The sequence below is a fragment of the Lampris incognitus genome, chromosome 3 (assembly GCF_029633865.1).
Source record: "Lampris incognitus isolate fLamInc1 chromosome 3, fLamInc1.hap2, whole genome shotgun sequence".
NCBI classification, from domain to species: domain Eukaryota; kingdom Metazoa; phylum Chordata; class Actinopteri; order Lampriformes; family Lampridae; genus Lampris; species Lampris incognitus.
The window spans coordinates 115056808-115076484 of NC_079213.1; the positions used below are offsets into that span (position 1 = coordinate 115056808).

General features: G+C 45.7%; 1 protein-coding gene across 1 annotated transcript in view; it reads left to right on the top strand.

Moving 5' to 3' along the window:
- The first annotated feature begins 298 nt into the window (after positions 1-298).
- Positions 299-19677, top strand: part of axdnd1 (axonemal dynein light chain domain containing 1) — a 34929-nt gene continuing 15550 nt past the window's right edge. Inside the window, exons 1-13 of the mRNA XM_056276938.1 lie at positions 299-374; positions 5522-5643; positions 6430-6533; positions 8188-8281; positions 8799-8884; positions 9302-9358; positions 9505-9613; positions 11763-11884; positions 12549-12689; positions 12952-13056; positions 13823-13943; positions 16002-16103; positions 19404-19570. Coding sequence (XP_056132913.1) covers positions 299-374; positions 5522-5643; positions 6430-6533; positions 8188-8281; positions 8799-8884; positions 9302-9358; positions 9505-9613; positions 11763-11884; positions 12549-12689; positions 12952-13056; positions 13823-13943; positions 16002-16103; positions 19404-19570 — 1406 coding nt within the window. The remainder of the gene's footprint in view (positions 375-5521; positions 5644-6429; positions 6534-8187; positions 8282-8798; positions 8885-9301; positions 9359-9504; positions 9614-11762; positions 11885-12548; positions 12690-12951; positions 13057-13822; positions 13944-16001; positions 16104-19403; positions 19571-19677) is intronic.

Below are 19677 nucleotides of genomic sequence, written 5' to 3' on the forward strand. Positions count from 1 at the left end.
AGCCGCGAGCATGCGCACTGCCACTTGGCTACGCAGCGCGTTTCCGTGGCAACGAGACGAGAAAACAAAACGTAACGAGGTCAAGGTGGGGACAGCGTAATGGTAAAGGAAGGTGTTTACATACGAACAGCCTGGAGCGCGTCGTCGTGACGTCGTCGTGACGTCGTCGTGACGTATTAGAACAGTTTATGAGTTCGAGCGGTCGGGGGACTGCTGCGGTTGAAAGTCAGGCAGCTCCGGGTCGCAGTGTGGCGGCGGTGGACGGGACGGGTCAGAGTCCAGCCCGCTTATTTCTACCATGACATCCAGCTCAGCGCAAGCGGTACCGAGGAGGAGGGCCAGACCCGTCCGGACGCTTCGGCCGGAACGCAGAGGTAAGGAGACACGCTGACGTCATCCATACGACCAGCAAACACTGCGAAACGAAACCGAACGTGCCAGAAAATACCAGCAGAACCCAGCGTAGAAGCAGAGATCACAACCCACCGAACCCCCTAAACTCACGTTCCAGCAGTCCGACCAGCGCCTCCAGTCAAACTCGCCCCAGCAGGGGAGGTGCAACCCCCCCCCCCCGCTGCCACCTCGTCCCCGAGATGGGTGATGTTTGTCAGTGTGTTATACTTTATGAAGTATTCATGAACTGCTGGGATTCAATAGTATGATATATCATAGTACCTTAGCATTAGTATATTACTTTCAGAATATCAACAGTACACTACTGTATATTAATATAATATTTTACTTTATGATAGTATTCATGTATCAGTATTATTGCATATACTAATTGTAATTTGTTATTATAAATGCATTACGTAGTTTGTGTTTATGCATTCTCAATAGTATGAACCAGGTCATCTGGACACAATGTTTACTGACCCAAACGTTTCATCACCATCATCTGAGTGACCTCTTCAGTCTCACCTGACTGCAGGTGTCCCCACCCTTATAAACAATACCGTGTCTCACCTGACTGCAGGTGTCCCCACCCTTATAAACAATACAGTGTCTCACCTGACTGCAGGTGTCCCCACCCTTATAAACAATACAGTGTCCCATCTGACTGCAGGTGTCCCCACCCTTATAAACAATACAGTGTCCCATCTGACTGCAGGTGTCCCCACCCTTATAAACAATACAGTGTCTCACCTCACTGCAGGTGTCTCCACCCTTATAAACAATACAGTGTCCCATCTGACTGCAGGTGTCCCCACCCTTATAAACAATACAGTGTCCCATCTGACTGCAGGTGTCCCCACCCTTATAAACAATACAGTGTCTCACCTGACTGCAGGTGTCCCCACCCTTATAAACAACACAGTGACTGCAGGTGTCCCCACCCTTATAAACAATACAGTGTCTCACCTCACTGCAGGTGTCTCCACCCTTATAAACAACACAGTGACTGCAGGTGTCCCCACCCTTATAAACAACACGGTGACTGCAGGTGTCCCCACCCTTATAAACAATACAGTGACTGCAGGTGTCCCCACCCTTATAAACAACACGGTGACTGCAGGTGTCCCCACCCTTATAAACAATACAGTGACTGCAGGTGTCCCCACCCTTATAAACAACATAGTGACTGCAGGTGTCCCCACCCTTATAAACAATACAGTGACTGCAGGTGTCCCCACCCTTATAAACAATACAGTGACTGCAGGTGTCCCCACCCTTATAAACAACATAGTGACTGCAGGTGTCCCCACCCTTATAAACAACACAGTGACTGCAGGTGTCCCCACCCTTATAAACAACACAGTGACTGCAGGTGTCCCCACCCTTATAAACAACACAGTGACTGCAGGTACCCCACCATTATAAACAACATAGTGACTGCAGGTGTCCCCACCCTTATAAACAACATAGTGACTGCAGGTACCCCCACCCTTATAAACAATACAGTGACTACAGGTGTCCCCACCCTTATAAACAACATAGTGACTGCAGGTGTCCCCACCCTTATAAACAACACAGTGACTACAGGCGTCCCCACCCTTATAAACAACACAGTGACTGCAGGTACCCCACCCTTATAAACAACACAGTGACTGCAGGTGTCCCCACCATTATAAACAACACAGTGACTGCAGGTGTCCCCACCCTTATAAACAACATAGTGACTGCAGGTGTACCCACCCTTATAAACAACATAGTGACTGCAGGTGTCCCCACCCTTATAAACAACATAGTGACTGCAGGTACCCCCACCCTTATAAACATACAGTGGCATAACGACCCAAACCAACGACCAGGTTCATATCAGCATTTCAGCATCTCTGATATATTCTCTGCACCATTGTACTTTATCACCTCTTATTTCGCCTATATAAGTCGATCCTTCAAGGTTCAAGATTCAAGATTTAGTTTATTGTCATTTTCACTATGTACCTGCGCACATAACAAAAAATGAAATGCTGTTTCTCCCAGCCCACAGCAGTGCAACAGAGCAGACAAAAATACACATCCAAAAATTCCCTAAAAACGATACCACTAAAAACATAAAAACAGAGAACAAAAAAACCCCCAAAACAAACGCAGTTAACAACACAGTCCATTCAAGTACAACACAGTCCATTAAAGTGTGTATATATGTGAAGATTGTTGTGTTCCCGTGTTGTTATTCTCTGTTAAGTACACTGAGAGAGCCACACTGGAGTCAAATTCGATGTATGTGCAAACCTACATGGCCAATAAACATGATTATGATTCTGATATGCAAATAGGCATGACCATTAACTAGTGCTTCAATGGCCATGTGTAGGATTTGGGAATGGTTGCAATCACAGCATTGTAAGATGGCAACAGAGTTATGAGTTACTCTTAGCAACCCCCCCCCCCCCGATAAAGTTTGACTCTCATCATCCGCTGGAGCACAAACTAGGACAACATCCCCACCGACACAGCTGCCGGGGAAGGGGAGAAATCCCACATTAATCAGGCCCTGGTTAAGTGTGGTTATCCTAACTGGGTGTTTGTCAAAGCCAGGAAGACCCCAAACAGTGCACCAGCCAATCGAATCAAATCAAATCAATTTTATTTGTATAGCTCAATATCACAAATTACAAATTTGCCTCAGTGGGCTTAACAACAACACAACAGGAGAGAGGAGAAGGACAACAGCTGTCTAAGCATAAACCAGTGGTGATTCTGTAAGTGGTGGGGGTGTCGGGAACTGTTGAGACACATATTTTCCAAACTCCGTGTCCCAGTTGCTCTCAAACTCCAAAACACCCTGCACCAGAAACTGGTCCACCCCAAGGACCGGGTCTCCAGCACAGAGCAATATAGTGTAGCTGTGAAGTGCCAGGAGGATTTCCGTGACTTGTACATCGGGGAAACTAAACAGATGCTGGCCAAGAGGATGACACAACACAGGAGAGATAACATGTCAGACCAGGACTCCACAGTCTACACCATCTACAGACCAGGACTCTACAGTCTACACCATCTACAGACCAGGACTCTACAGTCTACACCATCTACAGACCAGGACTCTACAGCCTACACCATCTACAGACCAGGACTCCACAGTCTACACCATCTACAGACCAGTGGTCACTCTTTCAAGGATGAAGATGTGACCATCCCTGATAGGGAGGAATGCTGGCTTGAATGGGAAGTCAAAGAGGCCATCTGTGTGAAGAGGGAACAACCATCCCTGAACCGAGAGGGGGCTTAAGAGTACATCTGTCACCATCTTACAATGATGTGATTGCAACCATTCCCAAATCCTCTGTGAATAGTACACAGGACCATTGTAACTCTAGTTAATGGTCCCACCCATATCTGCATATGAAACTGGTGGTTGGTTTGGGTCGTTACACCACTCTATTGTTTATAAGGGTGGGGGTACCTGCAGTCACTGTATTGTTTATAAGGGTGGGGTACCTGCAGTCACTGTGTTGTTTATAAGGGTGGGGTACCTGCAGTCCCTGTATTGTTTATAAGGGTGGAGACACCTGCAGTCACTGTATTGTTTATAAGGGTGGGGGTACCTGCAGTCACTGTATTGTTTATAAGGGTGGGACACCTGCAGTCACTGTGTTGTTTATAAGGGTGGAGACACCTGCAGTCACTGTGTTGTTTATAAGGGTGGGGTACCTGCAGTCACTGTGTTGTTTATAAGGGTGGAGACACCTGCAGTCACTGTATTGTTTATAAGGGTGGAGACACCTGCAGTCACTGTATTGTTTATAAGGGTGGGGACACCTGCAGTCACTGTGTTGTTTATAAGGGTGGAGACACCTGCAGTCACTGTATTGTTTATAAGGGTGGGGACACCTGCAGTCACTGTGTTGTTTATAAGGGTGGGGTACCTGCAGTCACTGTATTGTTTATAAGGGTGGGACACCTGCAGTCACTGTGTTGTTTATAAGGGTGGAGACACCTGCAGTCACTGTATTGTTTATAAGGGTGGGGTACCTGCAGTCACTGTATTGTTTATAAGGGTGGGACACCTGCAGTCACTGTATTGTTTATAAGGGTGGGACACCTGCAGTCACTGTGTTGTTTATAAGGGTGGGGACACCTGCAGTCACTGTGTTGTTTATAAGGGTGGGACACCTGCAGTCACTGTGTTGTTTATAAGGGTGGGGTACCTGCAGTCACTGTGTTGTTTATAAGGGTGGGACACCTGCAGTCACTGTGTTGTTTATAAGGGTGGGGGTACCTGCAGTCACTGTGTTGTTTATAAGGGTGGGACACCTGCAGTCACTGTATTGTTAATAAGGGTGGGGACACCTGCAGTCACTGTGTTGTTAATAAGGGTGGGACACCTGCAGTCACTGTGTTGTTTATAAGGGTGGGACACCTGCAGTCACTGTGTTGTTTATAAGGGTGGGACACCTGCAGTCACTGTGTTGTTTATAAGGGTGGGGACACCTGCAGTCACTGTATTGTTTATAAGGGTGGGGACACCTGCAGTCACTGTGTTGTTTATAAGGGTGGGACACCTGCAGTCACTGTGTTGTTTATAAGGGTGGGGACACCTGCAGTCACTGTGTTGTTTATAAGGGTGGGACACCTGCAGTCACTGTGTTGTTTATAAGGGTGGGGTACCTGCAGTCACTGTATTGTTTATAAGGGTGGGGTACCTGCAGTCACTGTATTGTTTATAAGGGTGGGGACACCTGCAGTCAGGTGAGACTGAAGAGGTCACTTAGATGAGGATGACGTTTCTCTCAATAAACGTTGTGTCCAGATGAACTGATTCAACCTTCTTTGATATTACATAGTTTTATTAACATAATTTGTTTCCCCGCTTCAAACCGGCAACTACATATGAAGTTCCCTTCAGAAAGTAAAAGTAATTTTATTCTACTCTAAGATTTTGACATTTATTGGGCTGGTGTAAAGAAAAGTGATGTAACTGTCCTGCGTCTCATCTACTTCTGCAGCGGGTTTGAGGCTTCATCTCAAACAACAGAACAGGCAGCTCATTACCTCAAAGTCATTAAGAAGTAGAACTCTGCAGACTTCTGTCATAAGCACAGATGGAGTGTAAAATGGTTTTTCTTGGCAGCGGAGCTTCTTGAGCTGCCTCCTGCTCAGACAGACCTGGTTCCAGAGGAGCTGCTGGTCAGTCTTGCCTCCACGCTCCGCACCAGTGACCAGTTGGGACCAGTTCATCACAAACACAGCAAGGTACCTCCACTGGGCTAGTCCACACCATAGCCAGGTTCTGTTTCTGGCCATTACTGAGGCCTTCAGAACAGATAGTTTACAGTTTCAGGTAGTACCAGAGGAATATAAATGTCTCCAGATCTTCTTTAAGACTGGCTTAAAGAAGACCTGGTCAGGATGTCAATAACTTCAACTGAAGTCACCGAAGAACTGCTCTGTTTTCTGTTTAAAAGCTTTACTGGGGCATTTGGGTAGTGTAGTGGCCTATTCTGTTGCCTACCAACATGGGGATCGCTGGTTCAAATACCTGTGTTACCTCCGGCTTGGTTGGGCGTCCCTACAGACACTATTGGCCGTGTCTGCAGGTGGGAAGCTGGATGCAGGTATGTGTCCTGGTCGCTGCACTAGCACCTCCTCTGGTCAGTCAGGGCGCCTGTTCAGGGAAGGAGAGGGAACTGGGGGGAATAGCGTGATCTTCCCATGCGCTATGTCCTCCTGGTGAAACTCCTCACTGTTAGGTGAATAGAAGCAGCTGGTGACTCCACATGTATCGGAGGAAGCATGTGGCAGCCTGCAGCCCTCCCCGGATCAGCATAGGGGGTGGAGCAGAGACCGGGACGGCTTGGAATAGTGAGGTAATTGGCCAAGTACAATTGGGAAGGAAAAGGGGGGGCAAACAAAAGCTTTATAGACCTGTGTCCAGATGAGAATTTGGGCATGTTGTTTGTCCTTTTTAAATAGTTTTGTTTTGATTGTGGGTTTCTTTAGGGTTGAATCCTGTTTAAAAGTGCAACTTGTTTTCTGAAGGGTTCAGGGGTCAGACGTCCAGACACTGTATGGCATCATGCGCATGGCCGCCACAAATACAAGCATTTCCTGGAACAGCCCCCATCGCTGAGAGGAGCGGGCAGGTATGGTGACAGACAAGATTGTACGGGACAATTTAAATATGTTCAATGTAATAATGAAAACTAAAATAACAATGTGAAATTGCTCATACGGAGTTCGAAAGTGTGTTATAGAACATGACATAACAAGGACACAGCTTCATAGTTGGACTTTGGTTATTGAGTCCAGCGCCTTAAGTGCGCCTCTGTTCATTTAGAATATTCAGTTCCCACATGTCCTGGAAATCCTGGAAATATAGTGCATAGTGTTCCAGCCATGGAAAACACCTGGAAAATGATCAAATTGATCATGTCGAGGGCAGCACAGTGGCCCAGTGATTAGCAGCACTGTTGTCTCACAGCAAGAAGGTCCTGGGTTTGAACCCCAGACTGTCCCAGGTCCTTTCTGTGTGGAGTTTGCATGTTCTCCCTGTGTCTGCGTGGGTTTCCTCCAGTTGCTCCGGTTTCCTCCCACCATCAAAAAGACAGGTATGTTAGGGTTAATACTCCTGCCTGTGCCCCTGAGCAAGGCAATGGAAGGAAGAAGTGGAATTGATCCCTGGGTGTTGCAAGTGCCCACTGTTCCTATACAATAGCATGGTTGCATGCAGTGAACAATTTTTTTTCACCTTTTTCTCTCCAATTGTGTCTGGCCAATTACCCCACTCTTCTGAGCCGTCCTGGTCTCTGCTCCACCCCCTCTGCTGATCCAGGAGGGCTGCAGACTACCACATGTCTCCTCCCATACATGTGGAGTCACCAGCCGCTTCTTTTCACCTGACAGTGAGGAGTTTCACCAGAGACGTAGCGCGTGGGAGGATCACGATATTCCCCCCAGTCCCCCCCCGAACAGGCGCCCTGACCAACCAGAGGAGGCGCTAGTGCAGCGACCAGGACACACACCCACATCCGGCTTCCCACCCGCAGACACAGCCAATTGACTCTGTGCATAACTGTAGTCCACTGACTTCCAGTTTCTACTGCAGTGGTCACACCAGCTTCCTGTGTGTTGGTGTGTCCTATTGACAATGGCTTATTTTTGCCGATGCCTGCAAGATTTACCATGGATAAATGTCAACGACATGCACACAACTGTCCACACACTTTCACCTGCACCTACCAGCAAACGGGTGAAAAGTTTCAAGTTGTACATATCAAGTAACGTCCACAAGTATGAGGACGAGGACACTCATCCTCATAATTGTGGGCGGAACAAATTTTGTTGTAAGAATACAGTTCATTGTAAGAATAGAAGGACAAAATAAAGTGGCTTTCACTTACTCATGTCCTGCAAATATCATTCAGGTCATGGAAAATGGCAAAGTCAGGTTATGAAATCATACTTTTACTGTGGCGTGTCACGTCAGCGTTGAGGTTCGGGCAGTTTGTTCAGTGAGCAGCTGAAAGTCTCACAGTCCGTTTAGAGACTGTTGAGACTGTTTTGGTTTGCTGTGGTGTCAGATGTCACTACATGGTGCAAACATGACTCTGCCCCAAGTTCAGCTTCTGACAGTGACACACGTAACATCACAAATGAAAATATTTAAGTAAAAATTGTTGATTAGATAATAATTGTTTGATGAACGGCTTGTGTGTGTGTGTGTGTGTGTGTGTGTGTGTGTGTGTGTGTGTGTGTGTGTGTGTGTGTGTTTGTGTGTGTTTGTGTGTGTTGGTGCAGGGACATCTCCTTCCTTTGTGACGCCATGGCAACCCAGAGGAGGAGGAAGTCCCTCCCACCCCTGTCAGAGCAGGGCAACGACTGCATGAAACAGGCAGATCCATTTACCATTTCCCTTCTTCACTTCATACACTCCTGTCTGACTGGATTATTGTTGTACACATCATAACACTCCTGTCTGACTGGGTTATTGTTGTACACTTCGTACACTCCAGTCTGACTGGATTATTGTCGTACACTTCATGCACTCCTGTCTGACTGGATTATTGTTGTACACTTCATACAGTCCTGTCTGACTGGATTATTGTCGTACACTTCGTACACTCCAGTCTGACTGGATTATTGTCGTACACTTCGTACACTCCAGTCTGACTGGATTATTGTCGTACACTTCATACACTCCTGTCTGACTGGATTGTTGTCATGAGTGTAAAAAGTCCAACTCCATGAGTGTGGCGTTGTCTTCTGTAACACTTTGTTTTTGATCAGCTGGGGTTTACGAGCAGGTTGCCTCACCTGTCAGCACCATACCCGCTGGTTTATATTGGGGGAATGATACAGTGTGGGCCTGGTTCTGTCTGTTTCCCGGTGTGTTTGTTGTCTGTATTCAGAGGGGGGGTCTGGTAGAGAGTCTGATTCCAGCAGAATATCACCTGGTGAGAAACAGAGGACTGAAGAGCCTGGCACTGTATGACAAGTGAGTCCTGGATCTTCTCTCCTATCTCACATGTCTGAGTTGCTTCTCAAACATATTGTCTGCATGATACCTGTGGTTTTAATGCTGTCAGATGAATGAAATCAAAATGTCTTGATGCATGCTCAATAATCCAGGTAAGGAGATCCCAGAAAGTTGAATCAGTTCATCTGGACACAACGTTTAGTGGGAGAAATGTTTCATCTCTCATCTGAGTGATGAGAGACATGATGAGTCACAAAGTCACTGAGATGTGACGAAGTGACTCCCCAGGATGGGCATACCTGCAGTCAGCTGAGACTGACAGTGTGTACGAGTGAAGAAATGTTTCTCCAACTAAACTTTGTGTCCGGATGCACTGATTCAACTTTCTGGAATGAAATCAAATGTTTCTCCTCCCTCATCTTTTGCTCCCCTCAGTAAGTTCACGGTTCAGCTGATGGATGACGACCAGAGATTCCGAGTTTTCCCTTCGCTGTGAGTTCAGAGCTTTAAAATCTCAGAGCCTGAATGTGGAATATGTGGTGTGAAACATCTCATCTGGATGATATTTGGTTTGGGAAATTTTGATGTGACTTTGTCTAAGTGTGTGTGTGTGTTTGTGTGTGCATGCGTGTGTCTAGGAAGCCCAGTGGTCGTCAGGAGGCAGTACAGTTGATGACAGTGATGGACGACATGCTGGAGAAAGCCGGAGTCAAACAGCATTCTGACCAACTCACCGACCTCTGTCAGGTAAACTGACCTGTCTGATAGTACTACACTAATACACACTGACCTCTGTCAGTAAACTGACCTGTCTGATAGTACTACAGTAATACACACTGACCTCTGTCAGGTAAACTGACCTGTCTGATAGTACTACACTAATACACACTGACCTCTGTCAGGTAAACTGACCTGTCTGATAGTACTACAGTAATACACACTGACCTCTGTCAGGTAAACTGACCTGTCTGATAGTACTACAGTAATACACACTGACCTCTGTCAGGTAAACTGATTGTTCTGACTGAGCTGAATTGGATTTGTTCGGAGGTAAATATGGAACGGGTAACACATACTGTGAAATAAACCAGACTGTATCAAATCCTAGAGATTTATAACTGCAGATCAGTCTTTAAAGCTGCCGAGCCCCACTGCAGTTCCTCTGATGACCCCAAGCTGAGATTCACTCAAAGAATTTGTATGTGAATCCATTGGCATCTCTGGCATGGAAAGCCTGGTGGGGCACAATAAACTCAAGCAGTACTGCCCACCTGCCTCAAAAGTACCACAATCATTCCCCTGCCCAAAAAGTGAAACCCAGCCTGCATGGATGACTTCTGCCCTGTGGTCCTCATTCCCATAGTTATCAAATGCTTTGAGCGTTGTGTCATGCTACACATCAAGGCCTGCCTCACTGCAAACCTAGATCCCCCAGTTTGCAAATAGAGCCAACCGAGCCACAGAAGACACAATATCTACCACACTCCAGGTCACTTTGTCACAATTGGAAGGGAAGAACACCTATGCCAGGATCATCTTCATCGATTTCAGCTTGGCATTTAACACCATTGTACCACATCAACTGGTGGAAGAGCTGAGGTTGCTGGACGTGGACTCTGGCACCTGTGACTGGGTCCTCGACTTCCCGACATGGAGGCAGCAGACAGTCAGGGTGGGCAGCCACACATCAAATTCCATCTTAGTGAGCACAGGTTCACCCCAGGGCTGTGTCCTTAGCCCCCTCTCGTTCACCCTGCTAACCCGTGACTGTACTGCCAAATTTGACACCAACCACATCATCAAGTTTGCAGATGATACAACAGTAGTGGTTCGCGTCAGCAATGATGATGAATCTGCATACAGGATGGAGGTGGAGCTGCTAATGGCGTGGTGCGAATCCCACAGTCTCTCTATATATAAATAAAACAAAAGAGATGGTGACTGACTTCAGGAGGGCCAGCAGGCACCATCATATGCTGCTGACCATCAATAGCGCCACTGTGGAGAGGGTCAGTAACATTAAGTTGCTGGGAGTGCACCTGCTGGACGACCTGACCTCAGCCAGTCACACCTTGGCCATTGTTAAAAAGGCCACGGCTCCATCCCCTCTGGAGCCTTAAAAGGGCACATCTCCCCATTCCAGCCCTCACCACTTTCTACAGGGGCACTACTGAAAGCATTCTAACCTATGGTCTCACTTCCTGGTACGGTAACTGCAAAGCGACAGAACAACACCAGCTGAACAGGATAGTGAAGACAGCTAGCAAGATCACTGGTGTCCCTCTCCCCTTCCTGTTGGAGATTTACCATCAATGCTGTGTTCACAGAGCCTCCACCATCAATAAGGATCTCCACCATCCTTCTCACACCCTGTTGTCCCTCCTGCTGTCTGAAAAGAGGTGCAGGAGCATCTGTGCTAAATCCAGCAGAATGCTAAACAGCTTCTACCCACAAGCAGTCAGGATCATAAACACACAGCTCTGCATGGCGGAGTAGGCAAAACTTTCTCCTAGTCGATGTCAGAGACTGGTAGACAGTTATAAGAAACACCTCCTTGAGGTTTTTTATGCCAAAGGGGACAATATCAGCTATTAGAGCCAAGGGTGTACTTAATTTTTCCACAGAAAGAAATGGCTTCGCTGTTAATTTATTGTTGAATAAATTACTGCAAAGTCAATTTTACATTATTAATCAGTTATCTCTAAACCGGTGCTAGTGGTTATAGAGGTTAACCAGTTATGCCTAAACTGGTCCTACTGGCTCTGGAGCTGGTCCTCTATAACAAGAGAGAGGTTATCAAGTAATGTATAAATGAGTCCTACTGGTTTAGAGAGCTTAACCAGTTATGTCTAAACTGGTCCTACTGGTTATTGAGCTTAACCAGTTGTCTCTTCAGATGCAGGGTCTGGTGGAGTTGCTGCAGGTGGAGCAGAACATTTACAACATTGTCTTTCATGAGGTGATCCGACAGGTCAGCGTGGAGTGTGCCGAGAGAGGAGCACTGCTGGCCAAGCTCAGGTCAGAGCCAACACCTCCACACAGAACCCGCATTGCTTCTGCTTCAGTTGTACTGGGACAGTAATAATTCTCCCAGTATCTCTTTTGAATGGTCCCAAAGCAGCAAGGTCAAACAGTGCCAGGTCCTTACAGGAAGGATAAGGCAGCACTCACAAAGTTTAAACCGGGGAACTATAAGCTGTGATGAAACCCAACAAGCTGAAACATTTGCATGTTTGTTTGGTAAGTGGCTGATGTGAAAAAACTGAAATTAAAGTTTCTGTACACGTTTTAAACTTTGTGGGTGCTATTAACATGACCTCTGTACTGGATATATTCTATCAGACACTTTGGACATCAACTAATTTCTACTAGCTAGTCTTACTTGATTCTAAAATTCTTGAACTTAAAAGACTGCTGATGATTTTCTGGCCTGCCAGTACAACAAGTGAAGTTTCTGCACATGTCATGTATGTGTGTGTGTGTGGGGGGGGGGCTGTAAACCAGCCGTCACTGTCATGAATAATAACCATGAGTACCATATCTAGTCAACTAATCAGAAGTATTACCATCATCAATCTCCCTGCTTCTACTGGAAGTTTCTAAATTCCCGATAGCTGTGGAGAAGCCACATTACTAGTTCATCTTCTCATGCGGTCCCTTGTATCCCTGTTTGATGGTCCAGACAGCAATACATGGCTCTGTTGGACCGAATCCCCCGGCAGCTGAAGAATTTGCATGCAGAAGGCCTGGCCCAGAGAGCACTGGACCGCAGGCTCACTGAGGAGATCATCCACCTGAAACACTTCATTCAGCAGCTCAACACGTAGGTCAGGGTCATCAGGGGTCAGCCAGGGGTAATCATTTGCAAATTTAAGTTGAAATAACAGCATGGAAGGAGCTTTTGTCTTTCAAGGTTAATATAAAAACATTTTTGCTGTGAAAGAATTTCACTTGTTGCAATTTAGGAAAGTGATTCCCTGAATTTACTAAATGACAAACTGAATAAAAGCCAGATATAAGTGAAAAGGTGTGTGTGTGTGTGTGTGTGTGTGTGTGTGTGTGTGTGTGTGTGTGTGTGTTCTCAGCAAGCTGTCTGAGATCAGAGACCATAATGACTTTGTCTCGGTGAAGGCTGGGCAGGTTCAGGAGCAGCTGGTTCGGTCTGTGGATCAGGCCCAGAAGAACACTCAGTGAGTCCAAACCCATGGCTCAGTCCCACTGTCCAAAACTGGTATTGGTCCACAGTGAACGCGGCGGCCATGTTCTCTCTGTGATGGTCCACAAGTCTTTTCTCCAGTCAGCTGTTTTGTTTAGGACTTGATAGAATCATTAATACTGCATCATCCTGGTCAAGCCAAACCTGCACGTCAATGCCAAAAACATCAATCTCAACTTCTTATATTTAGTTTAGAGTCTGAAAAAAAGATAATTGCAAACTTTTCAAATGTAGGCTTACTGTTTTTTTTGGAAATTTCTAGAGTATTTTGAAATAAGGTGGACAAAGGTAGGTGACTTAACCAACGTCAAGAAAAAAATGATTCTGTTGAAAGAAATTAAAATTATCTTCCCATAGCGGTAAATTGTTTTCAGTGAAAATATCATTCATAACAAATTCATAGCAAATAAATGAGAAGAGTCCACTAAAAATGTATCTGCATGGATGCTTTTTAAAGTGTGGTTTTCATTTTTAGAATAGATATGTGTCATGGGATCTCTCCTGCCCAAGATGGTAAAGACTTATCTGACTTTTGATGATGTACAATCGAGACATAATCGAAGTTTTGTTTCATATATTTATTTTCTATCAATCCTAAACTACTTCCCTGAAAGGTACACCAGAGAAAAATATTATAAACAATATATGTATTAGAAGATGTTATGATATTAAAAGATTGAACTATTTTTTAACCAGTTGGCTAGGCAGTGGCTCCAGGTCTGACCAGGTTTTGTGTCCAGGCTGGTCCAGGAGTACCACCAACTGTACGAGATGCAGCGACACCGTCTGGAGGCTCAGGTTGGGAGGCTGACCAATGAGAGAGATCTCTGGAAGAAAGTCACCTACAGCCTCACTCTGAAGGTCAGGGGTCATCTTCATTTCTCAGACTGTAGAGCCATACACTATATTCAGGATTACATTATGGGCTGTATGATCTGAGCCAACCTCAGAGATGAGTTGGTTGGGGAAAATTGGATGGTGTGGTTGAGATTTGCTTATCAATTAACAAGTCTATGGATTTGACAGAAGCATCTGACATGACAGTAAAGTTAACAACTACTTTCAATGATTCAGTTTCTATGTTATTTCCATGTTATCATCAAGAGAAGAACTTAAAACAATGACATATTTACAGGCGTGCTTGAAAGTTTGTGAACCCTTTAGAATTTTCTATATTTCTGCATAGATATGACCTAAAACATCAGATTTTCACACAAGTCCTAAAAGTAGATAAAGAGAACCCAATTAAACAAATGAGACAAAAATATTAAACTTGGTCATTTATTTATTGAGGAAAATGATCCAATATTACATATCTGTGAGTGGCAAAAGTATGTGAACCTCTAGGAATAGCAGTTAATCTGAAGGTGAAATTAGAGTCAGGTGTTTTCAATCAATGGGATGACAATCAGGTGTGAGTGGGCGCCCTGTTTTATTTAAAGAACAAGGATCTATCAAAGTCTGGTCTTCACAACACATGTTTATGGAGGTGTATTGTGGCAAGAACAAAGGAGATTTCTGAGGCCCTCAGAAAAAGCGTTGTTGATGCTCATCAGGCTGGAAAAGGTTACAAAACCATCTCTAAAGAGTTTGGACTCCGCCAGTCCACAGTCAGACAGATTGTGTACAAATGGAGGAAATTCAAGACCATTGTTACCCTCCCCAGGAGTGGTCAACCATCAAAGATCACGCCAAGAGCAAGGCGTGTAATAGTCGGCCAGGTCACAAAGGAACCCAGGGTAACTTCTAAGCAACTAAAGGCCTCTCTCACATTGGCTAATGTTAATGTTCATGAGTCCACCATCAGGAGAACACTGAACAACAGTGGTGTGCATGGCAGGGTTGCAAGGAGAAAGCCACTGCTCTGCAAAAAGAACATTGCTGCCCATCTGCAGTTTGGTAAAGATCACGTGGACAAGCCAGAAGGCTGCTGGAAAAAAATATTTTGTGGATGGATGAGACCAAAATAGAACTTTGTGGTTTAAATGAGAAGCGTTATGCTTGGAGAAAGGAAAACACTGCATTCCAGCATAAGAACCTTACCCCATCTGTGAAACATGGTGTTGGTGGTGGTAGTGTCATGGTTTGGGCCTGTTTTTCTGCATCTGGGCCAGGACTGCTTGCCATCATTGATGGAATAATGAATTCTGAACTATACCAGCGACTTCTTAAGGAAAATGTCAGCACATCTGTCCGTGAACTGAATCACAAGAGAACGTGGGTCATGCAGCAAGACACACATCTCCATCTCTTCCTGTCCTCTGCAGCTTCCTCTGTCACACCAGCCACCTGCACGTCCTCCCTCACCACATCCATAAACCTCCCTCTTTTCCTCTTCCCTGGCAGCTCCATATTCAGCATCCTTCTCCCAATATACCCAGCATCTTGAGTGTTGGCCAGCAGTTGTACTTTTGGAGACATCAGAGACTCATTAATAAGAGATCAAACGGTGTCTGGCACAAACAGCTCTGCACTGAGGGAGAGATTACTCAGGCAAGAGAATCTGACACTTGACAAATGCCTGCAAATATGTAGAGCTACAGAGCCGTCAAAGGAGAACAACAAAACACTCCAAGAGTAAACTGGCTAGAGCCGAGTGTAACGTGCAGTGTGTTTGTGTGAGTAAAGACACAAGTAAGCAAGTTCCAAGTGCTTTAACCGTCCATATGAGACATGCATATGAGGTCATTACAATCAAAGCCGCCTGAGTCTAAGTCTCTGTCTAGAAGAGTGCGGTCCTAGGAATAGCTAAGATACAGTGCAGAACCCTCAAACTCCCAGGCCTCTTGTAGAGGACTGGAGCTTGAGGAAGACACACGCCAACCAAAATAAGGGTGAGAGAGAGGTATTATATATACATGTGTGTTGTGTTTGCTGCTCAGAGACAGCAGCTGGGTGACCATGTCTGGCTGTTTTCAGGTGATCAGTCTGAAGAAACTGCAGTTGGTGAACAGACTCCATATCAGCGAGAAGACCTGGACCAAGACAGCAGAACACCTTACAGTCCTACTGTCTGCCCAGGTCCACACACACACACACACACACACACACACACACACACACACACACACACACACACACACACACACACACACACACACAATTTACATTCACTCACAGCTCTGAAAAGACATGATCTGTGTTGTTGATGCTGTAAATCTGCTGTTGGCTGGCAGCCTGATATTCAGACTGAATGGCCATTTCACCACCACTCTATTTTACAGTCTAAAATGCCTCCTCGTTATCTGTTTTTGCGTCTTTTTAGGGGAAGATTTTTCCAAACCGATCACTAGTGACTGACATATCCTGCTGCTCTGACCTCATTTTCAGTTGACACACAAAAAAAGAAAATTTAGGAAACTGAATCAAGTTTACCCAGAATATCACTATGTCACTCAACGCTGATAAGAATATACTTTATGAAGAGACAGTTTGTTGATTAATAACAAATTATTAATCAACAAACTAGCATCTTACCCTGTCCTGGGTAAGACGCTAAACTGCAACCGCAGGCTGTAGCGGGGTAGCACCTTATCTCAGCAAGGGCCCTTTGGCTAAGGATGACGTCCCTAGTGATAGATCTGGTCCTCCTGCATGCCTGTATGGTACTTGCCCTGTCCAGCCAACACATTGGGATAGGAGAAGGGAACTCGGATTTCAAATCCACCTGCTGCCTTGTGAGTTGATACCTGTTTAGTCAAAGCCTAGGAGGAGGTAACTCTGAATTCAAATCCCCGGGCACAGTCTACCCAGCGGTCAGTACCTGGAAAGGGCAAACCAAGGGTAAATCATTCCCCGGGCGCTGCACGGCGGCTGCCCACTGCTCTTAGCTACACAGCTAGGATGGGTTAAACGCAGAGAGTGGATTTCATTGTATGTACAGTGGGGAGAACAAGTATTTGATACACTGCCGATTTTGCAGGTTTTCCCACTTACAAAGCATGTAGAGGTCTGTAATTTTTATCATAGGTACACTTCAACTGTGAGAGACAGAATCTAAAACAAAAACCCAGAAAATCACATTGTATGATTTTTAAATAATTAATTTGCATTTTATTGCATGAAATAAGTATTTGATCACCTACCAACCGGTAAGAATTCCGGCTCTCAAAGACCTGTTAGTTTTTCTTTAAGAAGCCCTCCTGTCCTCCACTCATTACCTGTATTAACTGTACCTGTTTGAACTCGTTACCTGTATAAAAGACACCTGTCCACACACTCAATCAATCAGACTCCAACCTCTCCACAATGGCCAAGACCAGAGAGATGTCTAAGGACATCAGGGACAAAATTGTAGACCTGCTCAAGGCTGGGATGGGCTACAGGACAATAGGCAAGCAGCTTGGTGAGAAGGCAACAACTGTTGGCGCAATTATTAGAAAATGGAAGAAGTTCAAGATGACGGTCAATCTCCCTCGGTCTGGGGCTCCATGCAAGATCTCACCTCGTGGGGCATCAATGATCATGAGAAAGGTGAGGGATCAGCCCAGAACTACATGGCAGGACCTGGTCAATGACCTGAAGAGAGCTGGGACCACAGTCTCAAAGAAAACCATTAGTAACACATGACGCCATCATGGATTAAGATCCTGCAGCGCATGCAAGGTCCCCCTGCTCAAGCCAGCGCATGTCCAGGCCCGTCTGAAGTTTGCCCATGACCATCTGGATGATCCAGAGGAGGAATGGGAGAAGGTCATGTTGTCTGATGAGACCAAAATAGAGCTTTTTGGTATAAACTCCACTCGCCGTGTTTGGAGGGAGAAGAAGGATGAGTACAACCCCAACAACACCATCCCAACCGTGAAGCATGGAGGTGGAAACATCATTCTTTGGGGAGGCTTTTCTGCAAAGGGGACAGGACGACTGCACCGTATTGAGGGGAGGATGGATGGGGCCATGTATCGCGAGATCTTGGCCAACAACCTCCTTCCTTCCTTCCCTCAATAAGAGCACTGAAGATGGGTCGTGGCTGGGTCTTCCAGCATGACAACGACCCGAAACACACAGCCAGGGCAACTAAGGAGTGGCTCTGTAAGAAGCATCTCAAGGTCCTGGAGTGGCCTAGCCAGTCTCCAGACCTGAACCCAATAGAAAATCTTTGGAGGGAGATGAAAGTCCGTGTTGCCAGCGTCAGCCCCGAAATCTGAAGGATCTGGAGAAGATCTGTATGGAGGAGTGGGCCAAAATCCCTGCTGCAGTGTGTGCAAACCGGGTCAAGAACTACAGGAAACGTCTGATCGCTGTAATTGCAAACAAAGGTTTCTTTACCAAATATTAAGTTCTGTTTTTCTGATGTATCAAATACTTATGTCATGCAATAAAAAGCAAATTAATTACTTAAAAATCATACAATGTGATTTTCTGGATTTTTGTTTTAGATTCCGTCTCTCACAGTTGAAGTGTACCTATGATAAAAATGACAGACCTCTACATGCTTTGTAAGTGGGAAACCCTGCAAAATCGGCAGTGTATCAAATACTTGTTCTCCCCACTGTATGTACAAATGACAAATAAAGTGTATTCTGTATTCTATTCTGTAAATCCAAGAACTACTATATTCAGCCTAAATGCCAAAGTAAAACTTGCGGATGAACTGTTTGGGGATATTGGAGTCATTTTCACAAATAGACCGGCTGTCTATTCCACAAGAGTTTTTTTGCCAAATGGTAGTGAACATTTGTCAGAGTTGAAGAAAGTAGTTGTTTTAATGACATGACAAGCAGACAGGCACACACAAGAAAGAGACACAAGACATACTACATGATTTAAAATGGCTGTGACAGCAGTGTCTATTTCATACAAGGCCGTTATTATTTTTGTTATTGTGGTCTGTTTGGGGGCGGAACAGTGGTGCAGTGGTTAGCACGGTCACCTCACAGCAAGAAGGTTCTGGGTTCGAGCCCCGGGGTAGTCCAACCTTGGGGGTCGTCCCGGGTCGTCCTCTGTGTGGAGTTTACATGTTCTCCCCTTGTCTGTGGGTTTCCTCCCACAGTCCAAAGATATGTAGGTCAGGTGAATCGGCCGTACTAAATTGTCCCTAGGTGTGTGTGTGTGTGTGTGTGTGTGTGTGTGTGTGTGTGTGTGTGTGTGTGTGTGTGTGTGTGTGTGTGTGTGTGTGTGTGTGTGTGTGTGGGAGCCCTGTGATGAGCTGGCTGCCATCCAGGATGTCTCCCCGCCTGCCGCCCAATGACTGCTGGGATAGGCTGCAGCATCCCTGCGAGCAGGATTAGTGGTTGGGATAATGGATGGATGGCTGAATAGCAATTCAGGGGTCTGGAATTGCTATTAAGCTGTATAAGCCTTGCCTGTATGGGGTTGCAGGATTCTGAAGACCTGAGTGAGATCATGCAGCTGATGGACCAGTGGAAGGATCAGCTGACTGCCTTCATGTCGCAGCTGAGGGAGACTGAGCGTGCTCAGTGTGAGCAGATCTGCTCCATCCAGGCGGGCGTGGCCAAGTGGTTGAGTGTCTGCAGCAGTGGCAGCAGGTCTACATGTCATATATACGTAACTAACATGTAACTACAGTCTGTGAGCTGCTGGCATTGAGCCTGTTGCAGGCAGTAAGCAGATGGTTGATGACAACAGTAGAATA